The 19624-nt window shown below is 56.9% G+C and overlaps 1 protein-coding gene across 2 annotated transcripts in view; it reads left to right on the top strand.

The window, feature by feature from the left end:
- Positions 1 to 452: 452 nt before the first annotated feature.
- RAMP1 (receptor activity modifying protein 1) overlaps positions 453 to 19624 on the top strand; it is an 81149-nt gene continuing 61977 nt past the window's right edge. For both annotated transcript variants that reach the window (XM_082657909.1, XM_082657910.1), the window contains exons 1-2: positions 453 to 714; positions 16941 to 17079. In XM_082657909.1, the coding sequence (XP_082514035.1) occupies positions 663 to 714; positions 16941 to 17079 (191 nt within the window). In that variant the 5' untranslated portion in view covers positions 453 to 662. The remainder of the gene's footprint in view (positions 715 to 16940; positions 17080 to 19624) is intronic.

The following is a 19624-nucleotide window of genomic DNA, read 5'->3' as shown; positions in this document are numbered from 1 at the left end:
TTTCTGTCCCCTCAAACAGCCCTCTTCCCTCCAGTCCCAGGACCTTCGTGCACCTCCTCCCCTGCGCCCGCACCCTGTTCCTCATCTTGTCTTTCCAGTTCCTCATTGGACCTATGGGTCCTTTTTTGGTTACTGAGTCTCCTCAGGCCCCGGGACTGGTTTTGTCCTCTCAGGATCCCCAGTGCCTGCACCTTGGCCTTTTGCAGAGCACACCCCCGAGGTAGGAGTGGGCGGTTGTAACCCAGGGAGAGGAGGAGGGATGGTGCCCGGGTTGACATGGAGATGCCCTGTCTAGAAGAGCCGCCCTAGTTAAACAAGCGTCTGTTTGTCAAACACTTCAGGAGCGTTCCCCGGAGCCCGAGTGTGCGCTCGCCCGGGAAGGGTCCCGGCCCCGCGCTCGCTCCGCGCGCTCAGGGCTACTCGCCGAGGGCCGGGCCGCCTCGCAGGTTCAGCCTCTGCCCCGGCGCCCCGCTGGCAGGTGCTGGCCAGCAGGGCTCCCCCGCTGTCGGCCTTCCCTTTGGGTCCCGGCGCCCCCGCGCCATCCCCGGCGGGCCGCACTGCCGCCGCCTCCCGCCCGCTCCGCTCCCGCCCCCGCCCTCGGCGCGCCGCCCGGCGGGCTCACTCCTCGGCGGGGCGCGCGACGGGCGGACTCGGCTGCGGACATGGCCCGGGGCCTGCGCGGCCTCCCGCGGCGCGGCCTCTGGCTGCTCCTGGGTGAGTAGGGCGGGGGTCCCGGCCACCCCGGGTCCGGCTCGGGACGGGGCCGCGGGCGGCGCCTCCCTCAGGGGAAGGGGCGGCTTCGGAGGCGTCGCGGGCTCTGGAGGGGCGGGCGCTTCCCCCCCACCCCGGCCCCACGGGAGCTCTCGGCTCAGGAGGAAACAGCGGCCGCGCGGCCCCCCTTCCCGCACCTCTGCTCCCGGCTCTGCCCTGCGGGTGCGGCCGTTTCAGGGTTTCGGAATCAGACCACGGGCCATTTACCTAGAAACTTAGTTAAAACTGAGAATCTGACTGTCACAGGCAGCAGTTGCTGATTTGCCAGTAAAGCCTCCTTTGCAGATGTTCTCTGTCCTCTTCGGGGACATCGCCACAGCTTGTTGTTGTTTGTCGTTGACTTGTCACTTCTGGCTAATAGAAGTTCAAAGAGGGACCCTTGGTGAGGGGGCGGGACGCGCTCGGCTTTCTGTTTTGAGGGACTAGATGGAAACCCAGTGGTGACAGGAACCTGCACCAGCCTTAGCAAAATTTCACAAGAAATTGTCATCTTCACTTCCCTGTCCAAAATGTTCTCACAAAATGCTAAGAAACCTTCCTAAACTGCTTTAACTGCTGGACTCATTTCGTGTATTTAGTTAGTTACCTTTTAATAAAAACTAAATAGATCTTTTAAAGTGAAAGAATCCAGTGGCCCTGGGAAACCTGTGTCCTGGCTGCCGAACAGATGATGCTGGTCTGAAGCACCTGCTGCGAGGTGCCTCTCGGTGAAGGGGTGACACCACACTGCCTTGTAGCTGCTGGAGAAGCAGCTTGGGGCCGTGGGGCTTGGCTGGGACGAGAGGGGCTGCAATTCCAATCTCCCTATTCGCACACCTCGCCAAGGCGTGTTGGATCTGCCTAAAACCCTTAGTATCTGCTTTAGTAGAGTGTAATCTGAAAGCTGATCTTGCCACCTAAGTGTTTTGGCTGAAGCTATGTGAAAAGCCCAGTCTTATAATAATATTATTCTCTTCTTTTGCATTAGGATCTATAGGCTTGATGTGGAACTCACTGTTTTAGTTTCCTAAGAAATGAACATTTCTGTTTTAGCAAGTTAGAGAGCCGGGTTGGCTCATTTCTTAAACATAAATAAATAAATGTTCTTTACAGCTGTCCAGAAACTGCACCCTCTAAAGCTTGTATAAATAAAACACTGTTTCACGGTCACATATAAAGACCTTCCTTGCTTACCAAGAAAATAATACATGTTCTGGTGGAAGTTTAAAATCCTAGAATCTTAACATTATTCTGAGAGGTCTGGCTAATGTTACATCTTGGAAAAAGAAACACAGGCTTTATGAGGTTATCCGTTAATTAGTGTCATTGGAGCCCAGCGGTAATTAGAAGAATTACAGGAGCACACAGTTTTCTTCCCAAGTGGTGACGTGAGCTAGATCTCCATGGTGATGAAGATTTTGCTACCCAGAAAAGCAAGGTGGCATTTCTTGTTTTTCATCAATCTGAAAAGAAGGGCGTTTCCAGAGGACCCAGAGTTAGTCTATGATGACTTCATTGTAAGCTCCTGTTTTTATGAGTCCACCTTTACTCAGGAGGGCTGGCTGACACTGTCCTCTATGAACTCATCTGTCGTCTGTCCTGGGAAACACGCACCTTCCCTGGCATGCTGGGGGCGGTTGGGGGTTTTCTTGCAAGGCTGCTATATTTATTGAAATATGTGACTCTGTATAAATGCAAGTATAACTGTTGGGAACCGAGCGGGGCGTCACAGGAAATGCAGTCAATGTGACAACTGCAGATTACCGTGCTGTTTGACGTCTGGAGGCGGTTCTAATCCTGGAGTCCAAATCGGAAGGATTCTTTCTGCTAATCGACCTGGTGTGTTTGTTTATTACCCTCTCTATTCTATTTAGGTGCAGGGAGAAGTTTCTGGGTTTTGTCTTCCTTCCATAGGTGCATGCCAGTCGGTGTGCGTAGTGTCAGTCCCAGGCCAGGGCTGTTGAGAGATGTTTATGCCCTCATTGGAAGTGGTGATAGCAACACGTCAAGGAAATGTTGTAGGTGGAATCCTTACTTAAGGCAAATAGCTAATTCGGAAAGTCTGTTCCTCCTGATTTTTTTCTCCCGGGATGAAGCAGTTTCACAGCTTCTACTCAGACGTGCTGTCTGGCAGAGTGTGCGATGTGGGCGCCCCATGCGGTGTGAATTCCAGTGAAGATGCTGAGCTGCCGACCGTGCAGCCCCACGGGTTTGCCCACCAGCATCCCACTCCTTTGGGCACAGAGCCCGTCTTTCCCAAGGTCCACCTGGCATGGAGGGCTCCCCACTCAGAGGGCACCGGCCCCAGCCCGCCCCCCCAGGCTCATCTCAGGGAGGAGCACGGGACCCAGACTGAGCGATCCGTCTTCTCCTGGAGCCTTCTGACTCTCTCCTCTTGGCTGGATGTGAGTGCCGGGTGCCAGATCGCATCCCAGGAACCTCGGGGGACTGGGCGTAGGGCACCTGTCCAAGCTGACAGACGCAGGCAGGACCTCTCCTCATTGAGCCTAGATTGAGCCCCGAGAGGTGAACTTTTCAATCCTGTAACCCCATCACATCTGAGCCAGCCGTGTCCCTTGCAGAACAGTGCCTGATATGTGGCAGAGGCTCACGGGGCTCTAAGAAGGGCACACGCCTGAGGGCTGCGGGATCCCTGCCCAAGAGCCTCTTGCTCTGCTGGGGACTCCGGGAAGACCCGAGGAGGAGACGCTGCAGCCTTAGGAGGGGTGAAGGGGAGATGGGGCGGCTGCTCTGGCCTTAGCGCCTACCCTGGCCCTGTGCCCGCCCGCCCCTGGCTCTTCACTTTCTTCCTGGCAGATGGAGAAAAACACGATGCTGCTGGGGCTCTGTCCTGTCCCCAGGCCCAGCCACCAGCCCTCCACACACACACACACACACACACACACACACAACACACACGGAGCCCCTACAGGGATGTCCTTGGCACCAGCCCTCCCTGCTCCAGGATGGATGACCTTGGGTCTGGGTAACATTTCTAGAGAATGCGTTTGTTCTTAGCCAGGAGGGTTATGTCAACACAGCGGCAGGAGGAGGCTCCCAACCTAAACAAGACCTTATTCTTTGTAACATAATGACGGTATTGTCGGTGGAGAAGGAAGTTTTTTCCCTAAGATTGTTCTATTTTAGTGTTTTCTAAGACATCACTTCAGTCATCATTCAAAACACAGACGCTAAGCAGCTTCATTCACGCAGGATCAACTGCCAAGTCCCGGCAGGGGAGCAGGGGACCCCGTGGGCCCGAGCGGCGCATCACAGCCAAGCCGTTCTTATTTATTCCTCGTTAGGCCTCACAGTGTCTCCTTTATTTCCCTCCACGATGGCGCCCTCCCTCCCGGGTGCAGTTCCCACGGTCGATTCTGTGGGACCAGAGACCTGGCCCGCATCCCTCTGCCCTCCACGGCCCAGCCGGGCAGTGCCCACCCTGCTCCCTGGGGCTCTGCACCCCGACACCCGACAGGCTCACCAGGAAGGGTTCTCCTGAGCCAGACCTCACCTGAGAGGCCCAAGGGCAGCAGTTTACCCAGCAAATGACTGAATGATAACGCTTGCCTTACTGTCACAGACTCAGGCCAGTTGTCGGCTGGAATGAAAGCAGTTCATGTATCACATAGCAAATCCATGTTACGGGGGAAGAGGCCTGAACGGCGTAGTCAGGTAACAGAAACGTGGTGACACTGACACCCCAGGTTGGTGCTCTCTGCATATGCCTGTATTGCCTCCAGAAGATTCCAGGGTCCATTTGCGAGAGGAAGGATGGCTGCGGGCTGGGTGGAGGGACAGATAAGGGAGCATCGGGGAAGCACTAATTTCTCCTGGTAACTTCTACCTGGTGCAGAACACAAGTGGGCCCCAGGGTGTCAGGCCTGGAAGGGGCTTCTAGTAGGTAGAAGCCAGGGGTGCTGCTACACAGCCTACTGCTGGGGGCTGCCTGCTGCAGCCCCACACGAAGAAACGTCCAGCACAAAACACCGACGGTGCCAAGGCTGAGAAGCCGCGCGCCCGTTGAGCCACGTACGCGAAGGTGCCATCTGTGCAGAAAGAAGTAAAAGCCGCGGGCGGTGGGGCCCCAGATCTCAAGCCCCCGGGAGTCGGGAAGAGCGCTCCAGAGCACAAGGACAGTTATGCAAAGGCCTTGGAACTTTCCAGAAGCCTTTGTGATGGAAGCATGAGGGGAAGAGGGCTTTGAGCCAAGCTACAGGAGGACCCGATCCTCCAGGCCAAGGGGAGCAGTTCAGATTTCGTTGCGAGGGCAATGGGCAGACCTGGAGGATATTAAATGCGGTGACGAGATGGAACAAATGGTTTAAAGAGCCCTGGGCTGCTGTGCCGGAGCCCAGCGGGAGCTGGGCGGGGGCTGGAGGTGGGAGACAGGGCGCGGGAAGGTGGGGCTGAGCTGGAAGGAGTGGAGAGGCTCCAGAGGGTTCCACAGGTGGACAGAGGGCTTGGCTGTGGGAAGGGAGGGAGCAGCGAGGAATGCAGAAGAGCTGGGCACCTAGCAGGCAGCGGCCAGAGAGCTGGCGCATCACAGCTGAGGCTTCCAGGAAGTCATAAGGCCCCCGCTTAAATTCAGTGTCAGTGAAGCGACAAATTGTTTTAGTATAAGAGTGTCTCAAGCAATATTTGGGACATACTTATACTAAAAAGAACTCGTTTACCTGCCATTCCAGTTTAACTGGGCGTCCTGTAGTTTTATTTGCTAAAGCTGGCGGCCCTATCCACAGCAGCCACATTGGGTGACACGTCCCCTTGGACACTCAGGGATGGTGGCAAGTAGGCAGGTGTCTGCAGGGCACAGAAGAAGTGTGGCTGGGAGAGACGCCTGGGGCGGCATCCGTGTCAAGATGGTGTGAGAGCCTCGGATAGAAGGGATGGCCCCGGGGGTGCGGATGCAGGTGGGGCGCAGGCTCCCGATGGAGGCCGGGGAGGGGAGGCCGAGGCCGAGGAGAGGCTGAGACAGAGACTGGGGAAGGCAGTTGGCAGGGGCGAGTGTGGAAGAGGTGACAGCTAGTGCAGCCCGGAGAAGGTCAGGTCCTCTGAGAAGGTGCAGAGAGGGCTCACCCGGAGTGCTGCCCACTGAGGGTGTCCTCCCGTGCCGGGGGTTTTAGACATGCAGATCTCTGATTCATCTGGAATGTCTGCTGGTTTTCTAGCTAAGTGGCTGTTGGGATTTGAATGGTGATTGCCCTGATTTGTTGACTGATCTGGGAGGATTTTAACAAGACCACCTGTTCAGGAAACAGCAGTCTGTCCTCCACCCCACCCACAGGATTCCTTTTCTCCTGCAGATTACTTCTTCAATTTCTAGAAATCTTGTGGTTTCTGGCTGCTCTATGACTGGGATATCTCCCCCAATTTATCTTCTATCTGGTCTTTGCTGGGACATAAGCTCCTTTTTTGTGCGTTTGTTTTACACTTGGCAGTCTTTGTGCACGTGGTTTCTAACAGTGCCAGCTTCTTGTTTTGTTTTCGTTCTTCTCCCCCTTGGCTTTTTCAGATAGATCATTAGATCATCTGTAAGGAAGGGTGTCACCTCCTCCCCACGTTGACACTCTTGGTTCCCCGCTCCAGCTGGGTTGGAGGGTGACTCTGCTGAGTAGGGGGTGTGGCCGCAGCTGCCTTCCTTCATTCCTGACTGAGGGCAACAGTGCCTCAAACCTTCAGTCTTTCTCCTTTGGGCAAGATGCTTTTTTAATTTTATTTTATGTTTGCTAGAGACAGGGAGGGGAAGGGATAGAGAATGAGTCTTCTTTCCATGTGTGAAATACTCTTTTATGAGGTTAAGGAAGAACCATTTCTTCCTTGGCAGTGTGCAGAGCTCTGAGTTCCCTCCTTGAGGGGCGGGCTGCTGGCACTGGTGAAACGGGGCCCCAGGTGGAGAAGGGCTTCCCCAGTGTGAACCTTCCTGCATTTCTGGGATGAATGGAGTGTTCCTTGGGTCCCTGTGCTGGCTTTCAGCAGACTTGGGAGTCTGCTGCCCACTGCTTACTCTGAGTTATGCTTTGCTATTCCTAAGTGAGAGAGCTCTGCACTTTCTTTGGTGGGTTTTATTAGCAGCACTGGGGTTTCTTCCCAGAAGAGGTTTGTGAACGTTCACTCTTTCTGTCTGCGTCAGGGCAGTTGGGATGATGTGAATGACCAGCTCCTCCAGGACCTGAAGGACCTCCATTTTCACTTGCAAAACCATCGAGTGGGGCCCTGTTTGGCAGGGAAGATAACCGAGAACGTTTTCAGTGTCTTTCGTGGGTCTTGGTCCTCTTGGGTTTCCTATTTCTTATAGTGATGATGTTTCACATTTTCCTGTGAACTTGTCCATTTTATCCAATATATCATTAATATAGGCATCTTATTTTTCTATTTCCCACTGTATCTGTGGACATATGTTTGCCATGTCTGGTCTGAATTGGCATTTTCCTGTCATATCTCGATCAGAAGAGACAGTGATTTATCTCTGTTATTAGACCCCTCCCGTCCCCCCAGAAGAACCAGTTCATTTCCCTTGAATGCCAAATCCATTTGTTTTTGTTCTGTCTTTTTCAGGAATGAAACTTGTTCTTTGGCATCATGGCTGCAGCCCCTGAATTTCTTTCTGTCTTGTGCCCGTTGCTAACGTTTTCTTGATTTTCTGTCTTTGTGGGTTTTATATCTTCTTAAAATATGACTTATTTGGAAGCAAGTTTTGAACAATCCCAGTGACTCAGCCTTTTGGTTTCTCCCCCGACACTCCGTGGTCAGGAAGCAGTCGTAGACCACCGCCACGGCTTAGTGCGAGTGAAGGCATCGTTCTGGGCCTTGCAGAATTTCCCTTTTGTAAAAGGCCCCTAAACCCACAAAAAGAGTGTGGAGTTTTGTTTGTTTGTTTGTTTTTTGGCCGTGCTGAGCAGCTTGCAGGATCCTAGTTCCTCAACCAGGGATCAAACCCCGGGACCTCAGCAGTGCAAGCACCGAGTCCTAACTACTGGACGGCCAGGGAATTTCCGAGTGTGGAGTTTTTATGTGTTGATTCTAGTCATCATCTTAAACTATGTTACTTACGTATCCTTACTTATTGTAGTCCCCCAGCTGTGTCAGGGCTGTGAGAACTGTGTTTCAACCCCACGCTGCTTCTCTGATTCACTTTTCTGTCGCTGAGTTCCTGCACGTTCTGTGCCACTGGGACAGTGGGGAATTCACACACCTAATCTCTGCCAGTCACATCCACGTGAGGAGTTCTTATAGCGTAACCTTCTGTGTCCTCTTTATTGTTGTTTTTTGTTGTTTTGTTTTGTTTTTGCGGTACGCGGGCCTCTCACTGTTGTGGCCTCTCCCGTTGCGGAGCACAGGCTCCGGACGCACAGGCTCAGCGGCCATGGCTCACGGGCCCAGCTGCTCTGCGGCATGTGGGATCTTCCCGGACCGGGACATGAACCTGCGTCCCCCGCATCGGCAGGCGTACTCTCAACCACTGCGCCACCAGGGAAGCCCCTCTTTATTGTTTTTTCATTTTATTTTTTTTTACTTTTAATTGTGGTAGAATACATATAAAATTTACCATCTTAACCATTTTAAGATGGTTACAGTTCTGTGGCATTGAGGCTATTCACATTGTCCTGCAATCATTGTCACCACCCTCCTCCAGAACTTTTGCATCTTCCCAAAATGTTACTCTACCCACGAAGCACTAACTCCCCATCCCCTTCCCCCAGCCCCTGGCAACCACCTTTCCACTTTCTGTCTCTTTGATTCTGACTACTGTAGGTACCTCACATGAATTGGAATCATATAGTGTTTGTCTTTTTGTGAGTGGCTTATTTCAGTTAGCATTATGTCTTCATTCATGCTATGGCATGTGTCACAATTTCCTTCTTTTTTAAGGCTGAATAATGTTCCCTCCTATGTATATACCACATTCTGTTTATCCATTCATCTATCGATGACACTGGATTGCGTCCACCTTCTGGCGATTGTGAATAACGCTGCTATGAACACAGGTGTGCAAGTTATCTCTTAGAGACCCTGTTTTCAATTTTCTTGAGTAAATACCCAGAAGTGGAATTGCTGGATCGTATGGTAGTTCTATGTTTACTATTTTGAGGAACTGCTCTACTGTTTTCCACAGTAGCTGCACCATTTTCCATTCCCACCAGCAGTGCACAAGGGTTCCGATGTCACCACATCCTCAGCAGCACTGTTCTTTCCTGGTTTTTTGACGGTAGCTGTCCTGCTGGGTGTGGGATGCCCTTTCTTTCTTTCCAGGTGGAATTTGACTTTGTCAGGGATGATACTGTGCTTTATTATTTTTTGGTCTTACATTTGTCTGACTCCACTGCCCACGTTTTGGGTGTTATTCTGCATCACTTAGGCGTTTGATCTCATTTAGCATCCTATTTTCTTGTGGATTCAGGGCACACATCGACAGGTCCTCCCACAACCAGCACAGAGCAGGCACTTCAAGGAGGGGAGGGAGAAGGGGAAGCAGCATCGCTGGGCCAGAGCAAGGGGACGGTGGGTCTGCAGGCTGACGGCAAGGATGAAAATCAGGTGACAGGAGAATCTTCTAGGTGAGGGCTTCATTGGAGCAAGTTGCTGCTTGAGGGGGAAGTGGAAGGGCCCCTGGGCCGGGAGGAGGGGACTCTTCCTGCGCTCTCTCAGACCTTGACTAGCTGCTCAGAGGGTGGCAAGGGCGGAAATTCCTCTTGCCAGGCATGGAGAGCATCCTGGGACAGGGGGCGAGCTGGACCAGCTGACCTCCTGCAGAGAGAGGGCATTAGATGGAACAGAGACGGGAGAGGAAGAGCTCAGGGGAAGCCGAGGGGCTTTTGCCCTAGAGGAAGTTCAGTCTGACGGAGCCTGGCAGTGGGGAGATGCCCAGGGGCCACGTGGGGAATGCTGGAGGGACCACGGCACCCACTCAGGGGCTGGCACAGGGACCCTCTGGCCCACCAACGACGGAGCGTGGTGACCGATGGAGCCAGTTCAGGAGACCCCAACTCGCGGGCGGCAGGAATGGGCACTCAGATGGGCTGGGGAGCTCCTCCCTTGGGCCCCAGGCTCTCCATCCTCTGGAGAGGTCGTCTCCAGGCTCTCTTGGCCCAGCCCCTGTCAGTAAGTTCGCTGGGATGTGCTTCTCCAGTCGCTGTGCAGTGATTCCTCTGCGTGTCAGAAAAGCATGCAAAGATAGACTCCCTTAACAAGTGAGACGTTGAAATTAGTTCCTAAAACCATGAAAATCCTTTTGCTTTCCTCTGAGGGCACCACGTGTTCCTTAAGGACACCAGTGATTTTAGTGGGAGCAATGGGCTTGAGTCGGCTGTACCTGCTCAGGTGGAAAATGCTGGTCCCCTGGGATTAGGTGGACCCGGTGCCGGGAGGAGGCAGCTCGGCCGCTGGCTCTTGGCTTGACCTCATGTCCTTCGGGGCGCCTGCATGCGGCCAGGCATCCATCTCATGGCACTCCCACCTCTCCAGTGAGACCCCTCCAGGCCGCTCATGGGGAGGTGGCCCTGGGGAAGCCCACCTGCAGAGGTGACTTGGTTCGAGGCCCTCAAAGCCTCAGCAGACATGGATCATCTATAGCCTTTGGGGCTGCTTTCAGGGTCTCTGGCGTCGAGGTGGCCGCCCTCAGCCTGTCTCCCACGTGGTCTGAGATGAGCATGCCAGGGGTTGCACCCCAGCTCCACCACTCCTGGGCTGTGTGGCTCTGAGCAGGTTACCTAGCCTCTCAGGGCCCCTCTGTCCCCATGTGTAAAATGAGAGAATAATACCTGCCCTGTTTGTTACTTGCAAGGATTTAATAAGCTGATGCCCGTAGAGGGCTTAGGACAGGAGCTGGCCACGTGAACTGCAGCTGTCACCACCTTCGATGGGGCCTTCCCAGCATGTGGCAGTGGGAGGGGAAGTAGCAGGCCTTTTGCAGTTGATGTGTAACCCATCTAGAGCCTGATCTGCATTCTATCCGTTTATACCAACTCGCTTCCAAAGAGAAGACGGACAGTGGCTCTTGACAGACACACAGGCACCTTGAGGCACGAAATATGACCTGGTATCATTGCGCAGTCCCCGGAGCCCTCCAGAAGGGGGTGAGATCAACAGAGTATTTAAGCAGGGAGGAGAGAGAAGCATCTCACAAGTTGCTGGCTGAGGACAGGTTGAGGCCCAAACCACTCTGCGCTTTCTAGAAGCCAGAACAGACCGTGAAAGTTAAGAGAGCTGCCCCTGGCCAGCAGTGCGGTGTGCCCCAGCACATCTGCTCCTTCAGTGAGTGTGCCGTCAGCCAGAAGCCTGCTGAGGGCCGGCGCTGGGTGTGCAGGAGACGCAGTCTCCGAGGCCCCTCGGTGGCTAACCAAGGGTTAGAAGACGGCGCGATGCACGGTCAGAGAGGGCTCTGTGCTGAGCAGGGCAGAGGAGGTGATGGTTCACTGGGCCTTGAGGGTTGAGTAGGAGTTTTTACTGGACACACAGAGTTCCTGTTTTTTCATTTTGTCGTTTGGGTTTTTGTTTTCTTTTTCCAGAGTAGACTGAGAAAGGCTGAAGGTAACATGTTCAAACCAAGTTCTGTTTACATCATCCTCTGGGGCATTCAGTGACAGGCCAGGCATGTAGCTGCCTGGGCATTTGGCTCCCAAGTGGCTGTACCCAGGAGAGTCCTGGAAGTGGGTGTTTTTCACCCTGCTGGCCCTAGCTGGGTGAGCAAAAAGTGATTCAGCAAGAACATGCCTAGCAAGGATTTTTCCGATAGCTATTAGGAAAAGGTCTGGACGGAATACAGGGAGAATGTTTTAGAAATTATACTCTTAACCTGTGGAAAACGTAGAAGAGCATAAAGCAGAAAATAAAGGTCATCTGTGATTACACCACTCAGAGGTAACCCACTCGGCATGCCCTTCAGAGTTACCGTTTTTATTGAGGTGTAACTGACGGAGAATAAACTGAATGTTTAAAGTGTAGCATTTGGAAGGTTCTGGCATAGGTACACACCCACGTGGCCCCAAGACCGTGAGCATGTATATCCGTCACCTCCAGAAGTGTCCCGTGCCTTTGTCCCCTCCCCCTCCTGCCCCCTCCCATCACCCCTGCTGGGCCCTGGGGTCAGGCTCGCACTTCCTGTGAGTCGCTAAGGGCCACTCAGTTTGCAAATCCACAGGGAGGGCCACTCGTCTTGAGGTGGGGTTGGTTCTGTGAACACGTCTTCTGGAAGCCAGGCCTGTTTGCCCACCTGGTGTGGGACGTTCCCATTTCACAGAGAAAGAAACTGTGGCCGAGGGGTGGTGAGGCCTCCTCTGGGCCTGGCCTGGGGGTGGGGGTGGGCAGTGTGCTGGGGGCCCTGGAGGCTCACGGGCTCTGAATTCAGCCCCCAGCCGGTCACTCTGACGAGCAGGCCCCCCAGCAGGTGCCCTTCCCTCGGCTCACCTCCCACCAGTCACCCCAGCCCTGGGAGGACCGTGTGAGTCTGCGGCTCCATCTCTGCAAACGTGGGGTGGGACGAGTGGCAGCAGGATGGGGCCGTCCTGCAGACGTGCGGCCACAGGCCAAGGGCACAGGCATGAAACAACACCTATCAGGTCCTCACTTCTGAGCCCTCATCTCTCGTTAGAAAACCCAAATGCCCCAGAGCCCCGAGGTCCCCCGTGGGGAGGCTGCCGCCCCATCTTTCTGGCCCCAGGCACGTGGCCGTAGGGATCTCACTGCCATTTCTCCTCGCGTCGGGGACATTTTCCAGCTGTTTCTCGAGGCGCCGCCAGGCTCGCTGGACTGAACGATGCAGACACCAGGGAAAGTCCTGCCTCGACTCGCTGCTGTCCGCCCGGCAGCCTTGCACTCGGCCTTTTAAAGACATGAGTTATGAATGATTAAATTTGCAGTGACACAGGATTGGAACCCATCTGGCCCCAAACAGCTGGTTTTAAAACTTTGGGCAATTTTATTCCATGTTAAAACCATAACGTTTCCTCTCTTCCCAATGAAAGAAACCACATCAGGCTCTTTTTGTTTGTAAATCTAAGTGTCATTCTCCTCTACTTAAAAATGAAACTGGTTTCCAGATTCACACGAACAGCTTGCCCAGCCTCATCCCAGGTGTAGGAACGACGGCAAAGAGAACAGCGGCTCTGGGCTCCCCCAGGGCAGGAGAGAAGGGGCAGCGGGGTAGGGGTGTCTGTTTCCAGGGAGCAGAGGTCCCGCCCTCGGGAGACAGACAGTGGCTCACAGAGAGGTGGGAGCTGCCGCCCAGGGACCAGCCCAGAGCCAGGCCGGGTCAAGGCCACAGGGCAGGCCCTGCAGCCAGCCCAGGGCAGGGCGGCGCACAGACAGTGCGGGCTAGAGTGTGACCACTGAGGCCGAAGGGCAGGGTGGCCACCCAGGCCCTGAGCCGGCCGGGCGGCGGCAGGGGGCTGCTGGATGTGTGCAGCCCAGAGGAGGGGGCAGCAGGAAGAGGCCGACCCGAGCGTCAGGGAGGGACCCCCTCACAGGGGGGACTGTGGCCTGAGGACACGTCCCTCGGAACCCATTCCAACCAGGCCCTCGGCCTCTGGCCCCCCACCCACCCCCCACACTAACTCTGGGGCTTGTGGGCCCCTGCTTCCCTGACATTCCAGGGACTCGGGAGCCACCCAGCACCCTTAGATCAGATCCCTCCAGCGCTCACATCAGCCCATGGCTTTCTGTCGTGAGCACCCAGTGCCCTGAGATGCGCGTTCATCTTCATTCGCCGTAAACCAGCCCTTGCAGAGCAGAAGGGGAGCCCGCCGCACTTCCTGAACCTCCTTGAGACAGTCCGAGACACCATGCTCCACTCCCACGTAGAATGTCCACTGGTAAACTGGGCGTCACCATCTGGTTCACCTGACAAATATTAACATGCAGAGCCGCTGGGTACCAGGGAGGACATCCGCGTGAGTCAGAAAGAGTGGGCGAGGAGAGGACAGCAAAGCGGTTCTGAGAAAAGAAAGAACCGTCCGCCCGCCCTAAACAAGGCACTAGATGTAGAGGTGGGGCGGGGGGTGCTGGGACCTTAGGGAGGAGGACGGGTGACATTTGAGCCTGAGCTTTGCCAGGAAGGGCGGTCCAGGTGGGGAGTGCAGAGCGGATGCCACGAGCAGTGAGGAGCGGGGGACACACGGAGGGGCGACCGACCTTCAGAATGAGGCTGCAGCTCCTCCCTGAGTCTGTGTCTAAGACTTCCTGAGCTCCCTGCGACCCCCGGCGCAGGTGGGCTTTCTCGGGGTGTGCTGAGAGGGCAGGGGTGGGGAGCTGCCCCGTCCCCACGGCTGGCCCTCGGGCGCACGTGCGCGCCGTGTGGACCCTGAGGGGGCCACACCGGGGCTGTTGGGAAGCAGCGTGAACTCGGGCTTTCAGAGGCTCCCGCGTCTCCCTCCCCGGCCCCCTGAGCGCCCCGGGGGCCTCACTCCTTCACACCCAGCCGGGCGCCCCTTCCCAGGGTGTCGAGAGCAGGTCAGCCCTGCGCCCACCCCCCCCCCCCCGTCCTCTCCTGGGGGCTCCTCCGAAGGGCTTTCCCTCTTGCCAGCCTTTCATCTTCCCCGTTCCCCCCCCCATTACTCCCGGCTTCTCGAGCTAAAACCCCCGGGGGTCCTCCCCATCTGAGCGGCTTCCAGGCCCCCGGCCTGCCTGTCCAGACCTGGGGGACAGTGGGACCCTCCAGGCGGCGGGTGCGGAAGCAGGCACCTCAGCGTGCAGGCAGGTGCAGCCCAGGGCTGCTTCCAGCTCCTGCCACTGGTCTCATCTCCACTTCCATGTGCCGTGGGTTCCCTGCGTTTGCGGTTTTATTTGTAATTAATCACAGAGTTGTACTTTTACTGCTAGGAAATGTCACTTTGTTAGCTTGGCCCCCTTGCCGAGATGTGTCCAGCCTGGAGTCTGTCACTTAAATTAGGTAAATGGGCTCGTTAGCCTCCCACCCCGTCACATGTCGGGGGACGTGGAATCCAGGGACGCGGGGTCGTCACGGGGATCCTGGGGAGGCGTGTGGAGCCCCCACCATCGCGTCCCCCGGGAGAGCGGAGAGGCCTTGTCGCGGCTCCCTCTGACCACAGCCCTCCCCGACCCCAAGTCTCCGACCCTGCCGGACACGGCGTGCTTGTCACTGGCCACCAGTCCCCGCCGTGCTGAGAACCAGCCGTGCCGGGAGGGGACGGCTCGTGTGCACTTTGGCCCGGCTTCCAGGCGCACAGGCTCTGGCAGGAGGTCAGTGCCCTGCACAGGCTCCGGGGCCCCCCGCCAGCTCCCTCGCCTCAGACTCTCGGCGGGGCAGGGACGGAGCATGCTCTTCCTGCCTGTGTGGGGCCCCTGTGCCCGGCCTGCCCTTCACTTCTGTTTAAGGCAGCCCGTCGCTGTTACCTGTAACCAGCACCACTGTCCACCTGCCCCTCTCCCAAGTCCACAGGCTTCCTCTGAGAACCGGTCCTCCCCTCTGCCCCGGCCGGGCCTTCAGCTTCCCGTTCGTCTCTCCGTTCTGCCCACCGTGGGCCGGTCAGAGCCCCGTCTGTGGTGTGTGAACTCCTTCATCTACCCTCCTGTCCACCTGCCCAGCCGCTCAGCCATCCACCCACCCAGCCATTTACCCATCCCCCCACCCGCCTACCTACCCATCCCCCCGCCTCGTCCCCCCCACGCAGTAACTCTTGAGCCCCCAGAGTCGCACACTAGAATGGCTCTTCCCAGCCCCCTGCCGTCACCACCCCTCTGGCCACGCCCCACCTTCCTCACCTACCCCCTCCCCGAGCTCTGCAGCAGAGGACAGGTCAGGCCTGCTGCCCCACTTCCTGCTTCCGGCCCGAGCCTCGAGGTCTGGGAGTCGGCTGGGTGCAGGCCCCGACGGGGGCAGGGCTGGTTCAGTCTAGTCTACACCGCTCCCAGTGCTCGGACCTTGGGCCTGCTTCTGAGCCCCGAATCCCCAGTTCCCATCTGTAAGGCGATGATCACCATAGGACCCCACCTCAGGGTAGTCGTAAAGAGCTTTGAGCAGCGCCCGAATATTGTAGGGGCTGGAGAACCAGCTCCTCTGCATTTTACTCTGGGAAGACAGAGGTGGAGGGGGAGGAGTCCGAGGGGCCAGGGGCTCCCACCTGAGCGCACACCCCTACCAGGCCCGAGTGCCTCAAGTGACAGCTTGCCGTCCACCCATGTCCCTGAGTCCAAGAATTCCCAGCGCAGCCCCTCCCCCCAGGGGTTTGGAAGGGCCTGCCGGCGGGGCGGGGCGGGTGGGTGCCTGCAGGCAGAGGACGCAGCATGGCCTGGGGGCGGGTGGGTGCCCTGCAGGCAGAGCCCAAGCAGGGAATGCAAGGACCCCGACCCCACCCCAAAGAGCAGCAAGAAGGTGGACAGTGGACGTTCAGCCTGAAGAGGGGAGGGGGAGGAGGCCTGGCAGGGGGAGGACCCAGTGGAGAAGCTTCCTCACCTGCCTGGCGTCCACGGGAGCCAGGCTTGGGCTTGGGAGAAATGAGTGAAGTTTGCTTCGTGCAGGGCCCTGCTTGGCCGTTTGTAATTTCTGACTGTACCTTCATCAAGGCGGGAGGGTAGAAACATTTCACGCGACAGTGTGTCTGCTTGGTGGTTTCTAATTGGTGAACATCCAGACACAGAGGATGTGAGCTCGGTGCTGGGTGCTGCAGCGCAGCCCACAGGTGCCGCAGGAAGAGGGGCGGGCGGCGGGCTCCAGGACCCTGTGCCTCTGGCCCTCCCTGGGGCGGGCTGATTCCTCCTCACTCCCCGGCAGGGGCCTGGTGGCCTCGCGGGTGATGAACCAGGGTCCGCAGCTGCAGTTTCCATGTCAGTGAAGGGCAGGCCTTGGGAACCATGTCGGGAGTGGTGTGAGGATGAAACAGTATGTGAGAGTCAGACTCTGTGCCCCGGACAAGAGGAAGTGCGGTCCCCATTCTGTCGCTGTCGCCCAGGGAGGCCTCATCATCAGACCCGCTATTAGCAGGCAGGGCCTTTGCTGGGCCCAGAAACAACTGACGAAGAAATGATCCAGTTGGAGCCTAGACGCCCCCTCCAGGGATCACGGGGACCCCAGGGCATCCTGGTGGCCTCAGAGTCAGACGGGGCTCCCCGGCGGGCCCTGGGCTGGGAGCCCCGATGGATGTGGGCTGTGGACATAAGAGTCCCTGACCCACAGTGGGGGCAGGCGGGCCCGGCGAGGCCGGAGGGTGACAGTCGTCTGGGGGCTGTCGTTGCAGTGAGCCACCTCTTCATGGCCACCGCCTGCCAGGACGCCACCTTCAGCACCCTCCTCCACGAGCTCTGCCTCGCCCAGTTCCAGGTGGACATGGAGGCCGTCGGGAGGCCGCTGTGGTGCGACTGGGGCAAGACCATCGGGTGAGTCCGCGTCTCCGGCGTGGGGGCGTGTCGGGGGCGTGTCGGGGGCGGGGCCGCGGGGCGGGTGAGAGGGTTTCCCTCAAGGCCGCGGTTGCGGTTCTTCACCAAAGTCCAGGCTGTGGATGCGCCACGGCCTGGGTCCAGGGTGAGGGCGAAGGAGGGCGCCCCTGCCAGGTGAGCGTGGACGGTGGGGTGGAGGAGGCCTGAGCGCGGCGACCTGGGGTCACGGTGGGTGGCGGGCGCCAGCGTGGCAGGCGGCGGGCGGAGGGTTCTGTTTGGTCCTTGTCCGGTCTGGGAGGCCGGGAGCCGGGAGCAAAGGTCTAGCGGCCGGGCCGAGTCCCTGTGACAGGAGCCCCCGAGTGCAGGGCTGTCCCCGCAGCTTCCCTCCTTCCCCGTGGTCCGGCCAGGGCTGTCCTTCCTGCCTGCTCGGGCCTCGGAGCTTCCTGGAACCATGGGCGGCCCAGCTCGAGCTGAGCCCCTTCCCCTTCCTGACTCAGTCCTTCTGCCAAGACGTCCTTCTTCCTCCCCCACAGGGCTCATCCCTGGCCCCTCGGCCGCTCAGCGGGGTCGGCGTCTCTCCCTGCCCAGGCCCCGTCCCCTCCGTCTTCTGGAGCAAAGGTCATAACTTGGTGTGTCTGCAGGCGCTATCCCAGGTTGTGTTTCTGCTTCAGCGTTCAGGGCCCGGGAGCATCAGAGGGCTCCAGTGGGCGAGGAAAGGCAAAGAGAAATACCCTCCAGATGCCGAGATCACAGGCGGGCGGCCGACCTACCAGGCGAGCAGGGTCCGCAGAGTGTCTGTGGGTTTCCAACCTGGGCTCCGATGTCCTCTGTACAAAGACCTGCACCTCGGTTTACAGCAGAGCGCAGGACACACAGGAGCTGGGCGCGGGGGTGCTGGCTTCCTGCCCCTGCAATTAACATGGAACCCGCACGGCCCTCCAGGGTCTGAGCAGAGGCCGAGCGGGCGCCGGGCCAGGTGGGGTTTCCTCACCCTCCTCCTTCTCTGCTGCCTCTTCCCAGACTTCAGGGTCTCCTTTTCTGAGCTGAGAAATCAGTCATGAGTTAGAAATCAAAGGGGGGCGGGGTTAGAAATCAAAGCGGGGCCGGGGTGGTGGGGGGCAGGATGTTCAAAATCAGCAGAGCCTGTTCTTGAGGCTAATTGGCTTTCTGCCTCCGCTGAGAGATTCGTGTTTAAATTAAAGAGTGCACATTATTATGACGCAGAGAAAACACCACGAGGGTCCCTGGGGAACAACATGCCCACGCCCCCGACCCCAGCTCTGGGCAAGTGATTTGTGTAGACAGATTCCAAACAGGTGGCCTCGCAGAAGAGGTAACTCAATTGGCAAGTGACGTTCTGAACGAAGCAGTGGTGACGTGTTACTGGAAACGAAGCCACCGCAGACGGTTTCCGACTCCGCTTAGAGTGCAGATAGGAGTCATTATCACCCGGGCCCCAGAGTTTGCCATCATCCGAGCTGAGCCGTGTGGTGATACAGCTGAAAATAGAAGCCGGGGGTGGAGGTGAGGTTGCTAGGAAATGTCTTTATTTAAAAAGAAAATCAAGATAATTGTGGGAGGAAGAAGCAGAAGTCCTCATCCTGAGAGCATCTCGGCAAATCGGCTGGGGCCAGCCAGCCCCGGGGTCTGTGGTCAGCAGAATAACAGCCCCTAGAGGTGACCACATCCTAATCCTGGGACCTGGGAATATGTTACAGTACACGGTGACGGGGAGGTAAGTTGCAGATGGAACTAAGGCTGCTGACCACGTGCCCCTGAGATGGGGTGATTATGTGGATTATCTGGGTGGGTCCAGCACCATCACAAGGGTCCTTAAATTGTCCCAGCTTTGGCAGTTGCAGCACCTTCAAATTGGCTTTTGTGTTCTCTTGACATCCCCCCCGCACCCCGCATCCTTTGGGGGCCGTTCCTTACTTTCTGGCACCATGAGATTCTCCAGGCTCGTTTTGTGCATTTTCTGCCCCAGCCCTGGAATCAGCCATATTTCCAAGGAGCCCCGGTTCCTTTGATTAAAGAATGAGGCTCAAAAGCCAAGATAAACATACACATATGTTCCTACCAGGGATTTAGATGTGACCAGGGAGACCACCCAAGCACAAGAAGAAAAATAACGCGGGAGAGCCCCCCTTTAACCTTGGGGTAGGGAAAAGCTATATATAACGATACTTATTGCAAGGAACTGGCTTACGATCATGGGTGTGTCAAGTTCAAATCTGCGGAGCAGGCTGAGGCTGGAGACGCTTGGGCGGGGCCAAGGCTGCAGCCTTGAGGCAGAGTTTCTTAACTTGCTCTTAAGGCCTTTCAACTGGAGGCTGAAGCCCACCCACATGATCAGGGAGCATCTCTCTACTTAAAGCCAACCAGTTGTAGAGGTGAACCACATCGCAGAACTGCCCCAGCAACACCTGGGTTGGTGTTTGGTTGAGTAACTGGGAACTAAAGCTTGGGCAGGTGGAGGCAGAGAACTGCCCATCACGCTGGGGCTCTGAGTCAGAGCTGTCCTCAATGGTAGCTTCCGAGAAGT

This window comes from Grampus griseus, assembly GCF_964374135.1.
Source record: "Grampus griseus genome assembly, chromosome: 7".
Lineage (NCBI taxonomy): Eukaryota > Metazoa > Chordata > Mammalia > Artiodactyla > Delphinidae > Grampus > Grampus griseus.
Note: the sequence above shows the minus strand (reverse complement) of the source record. Positions and strands in the feature narration are given on the sequence as shown.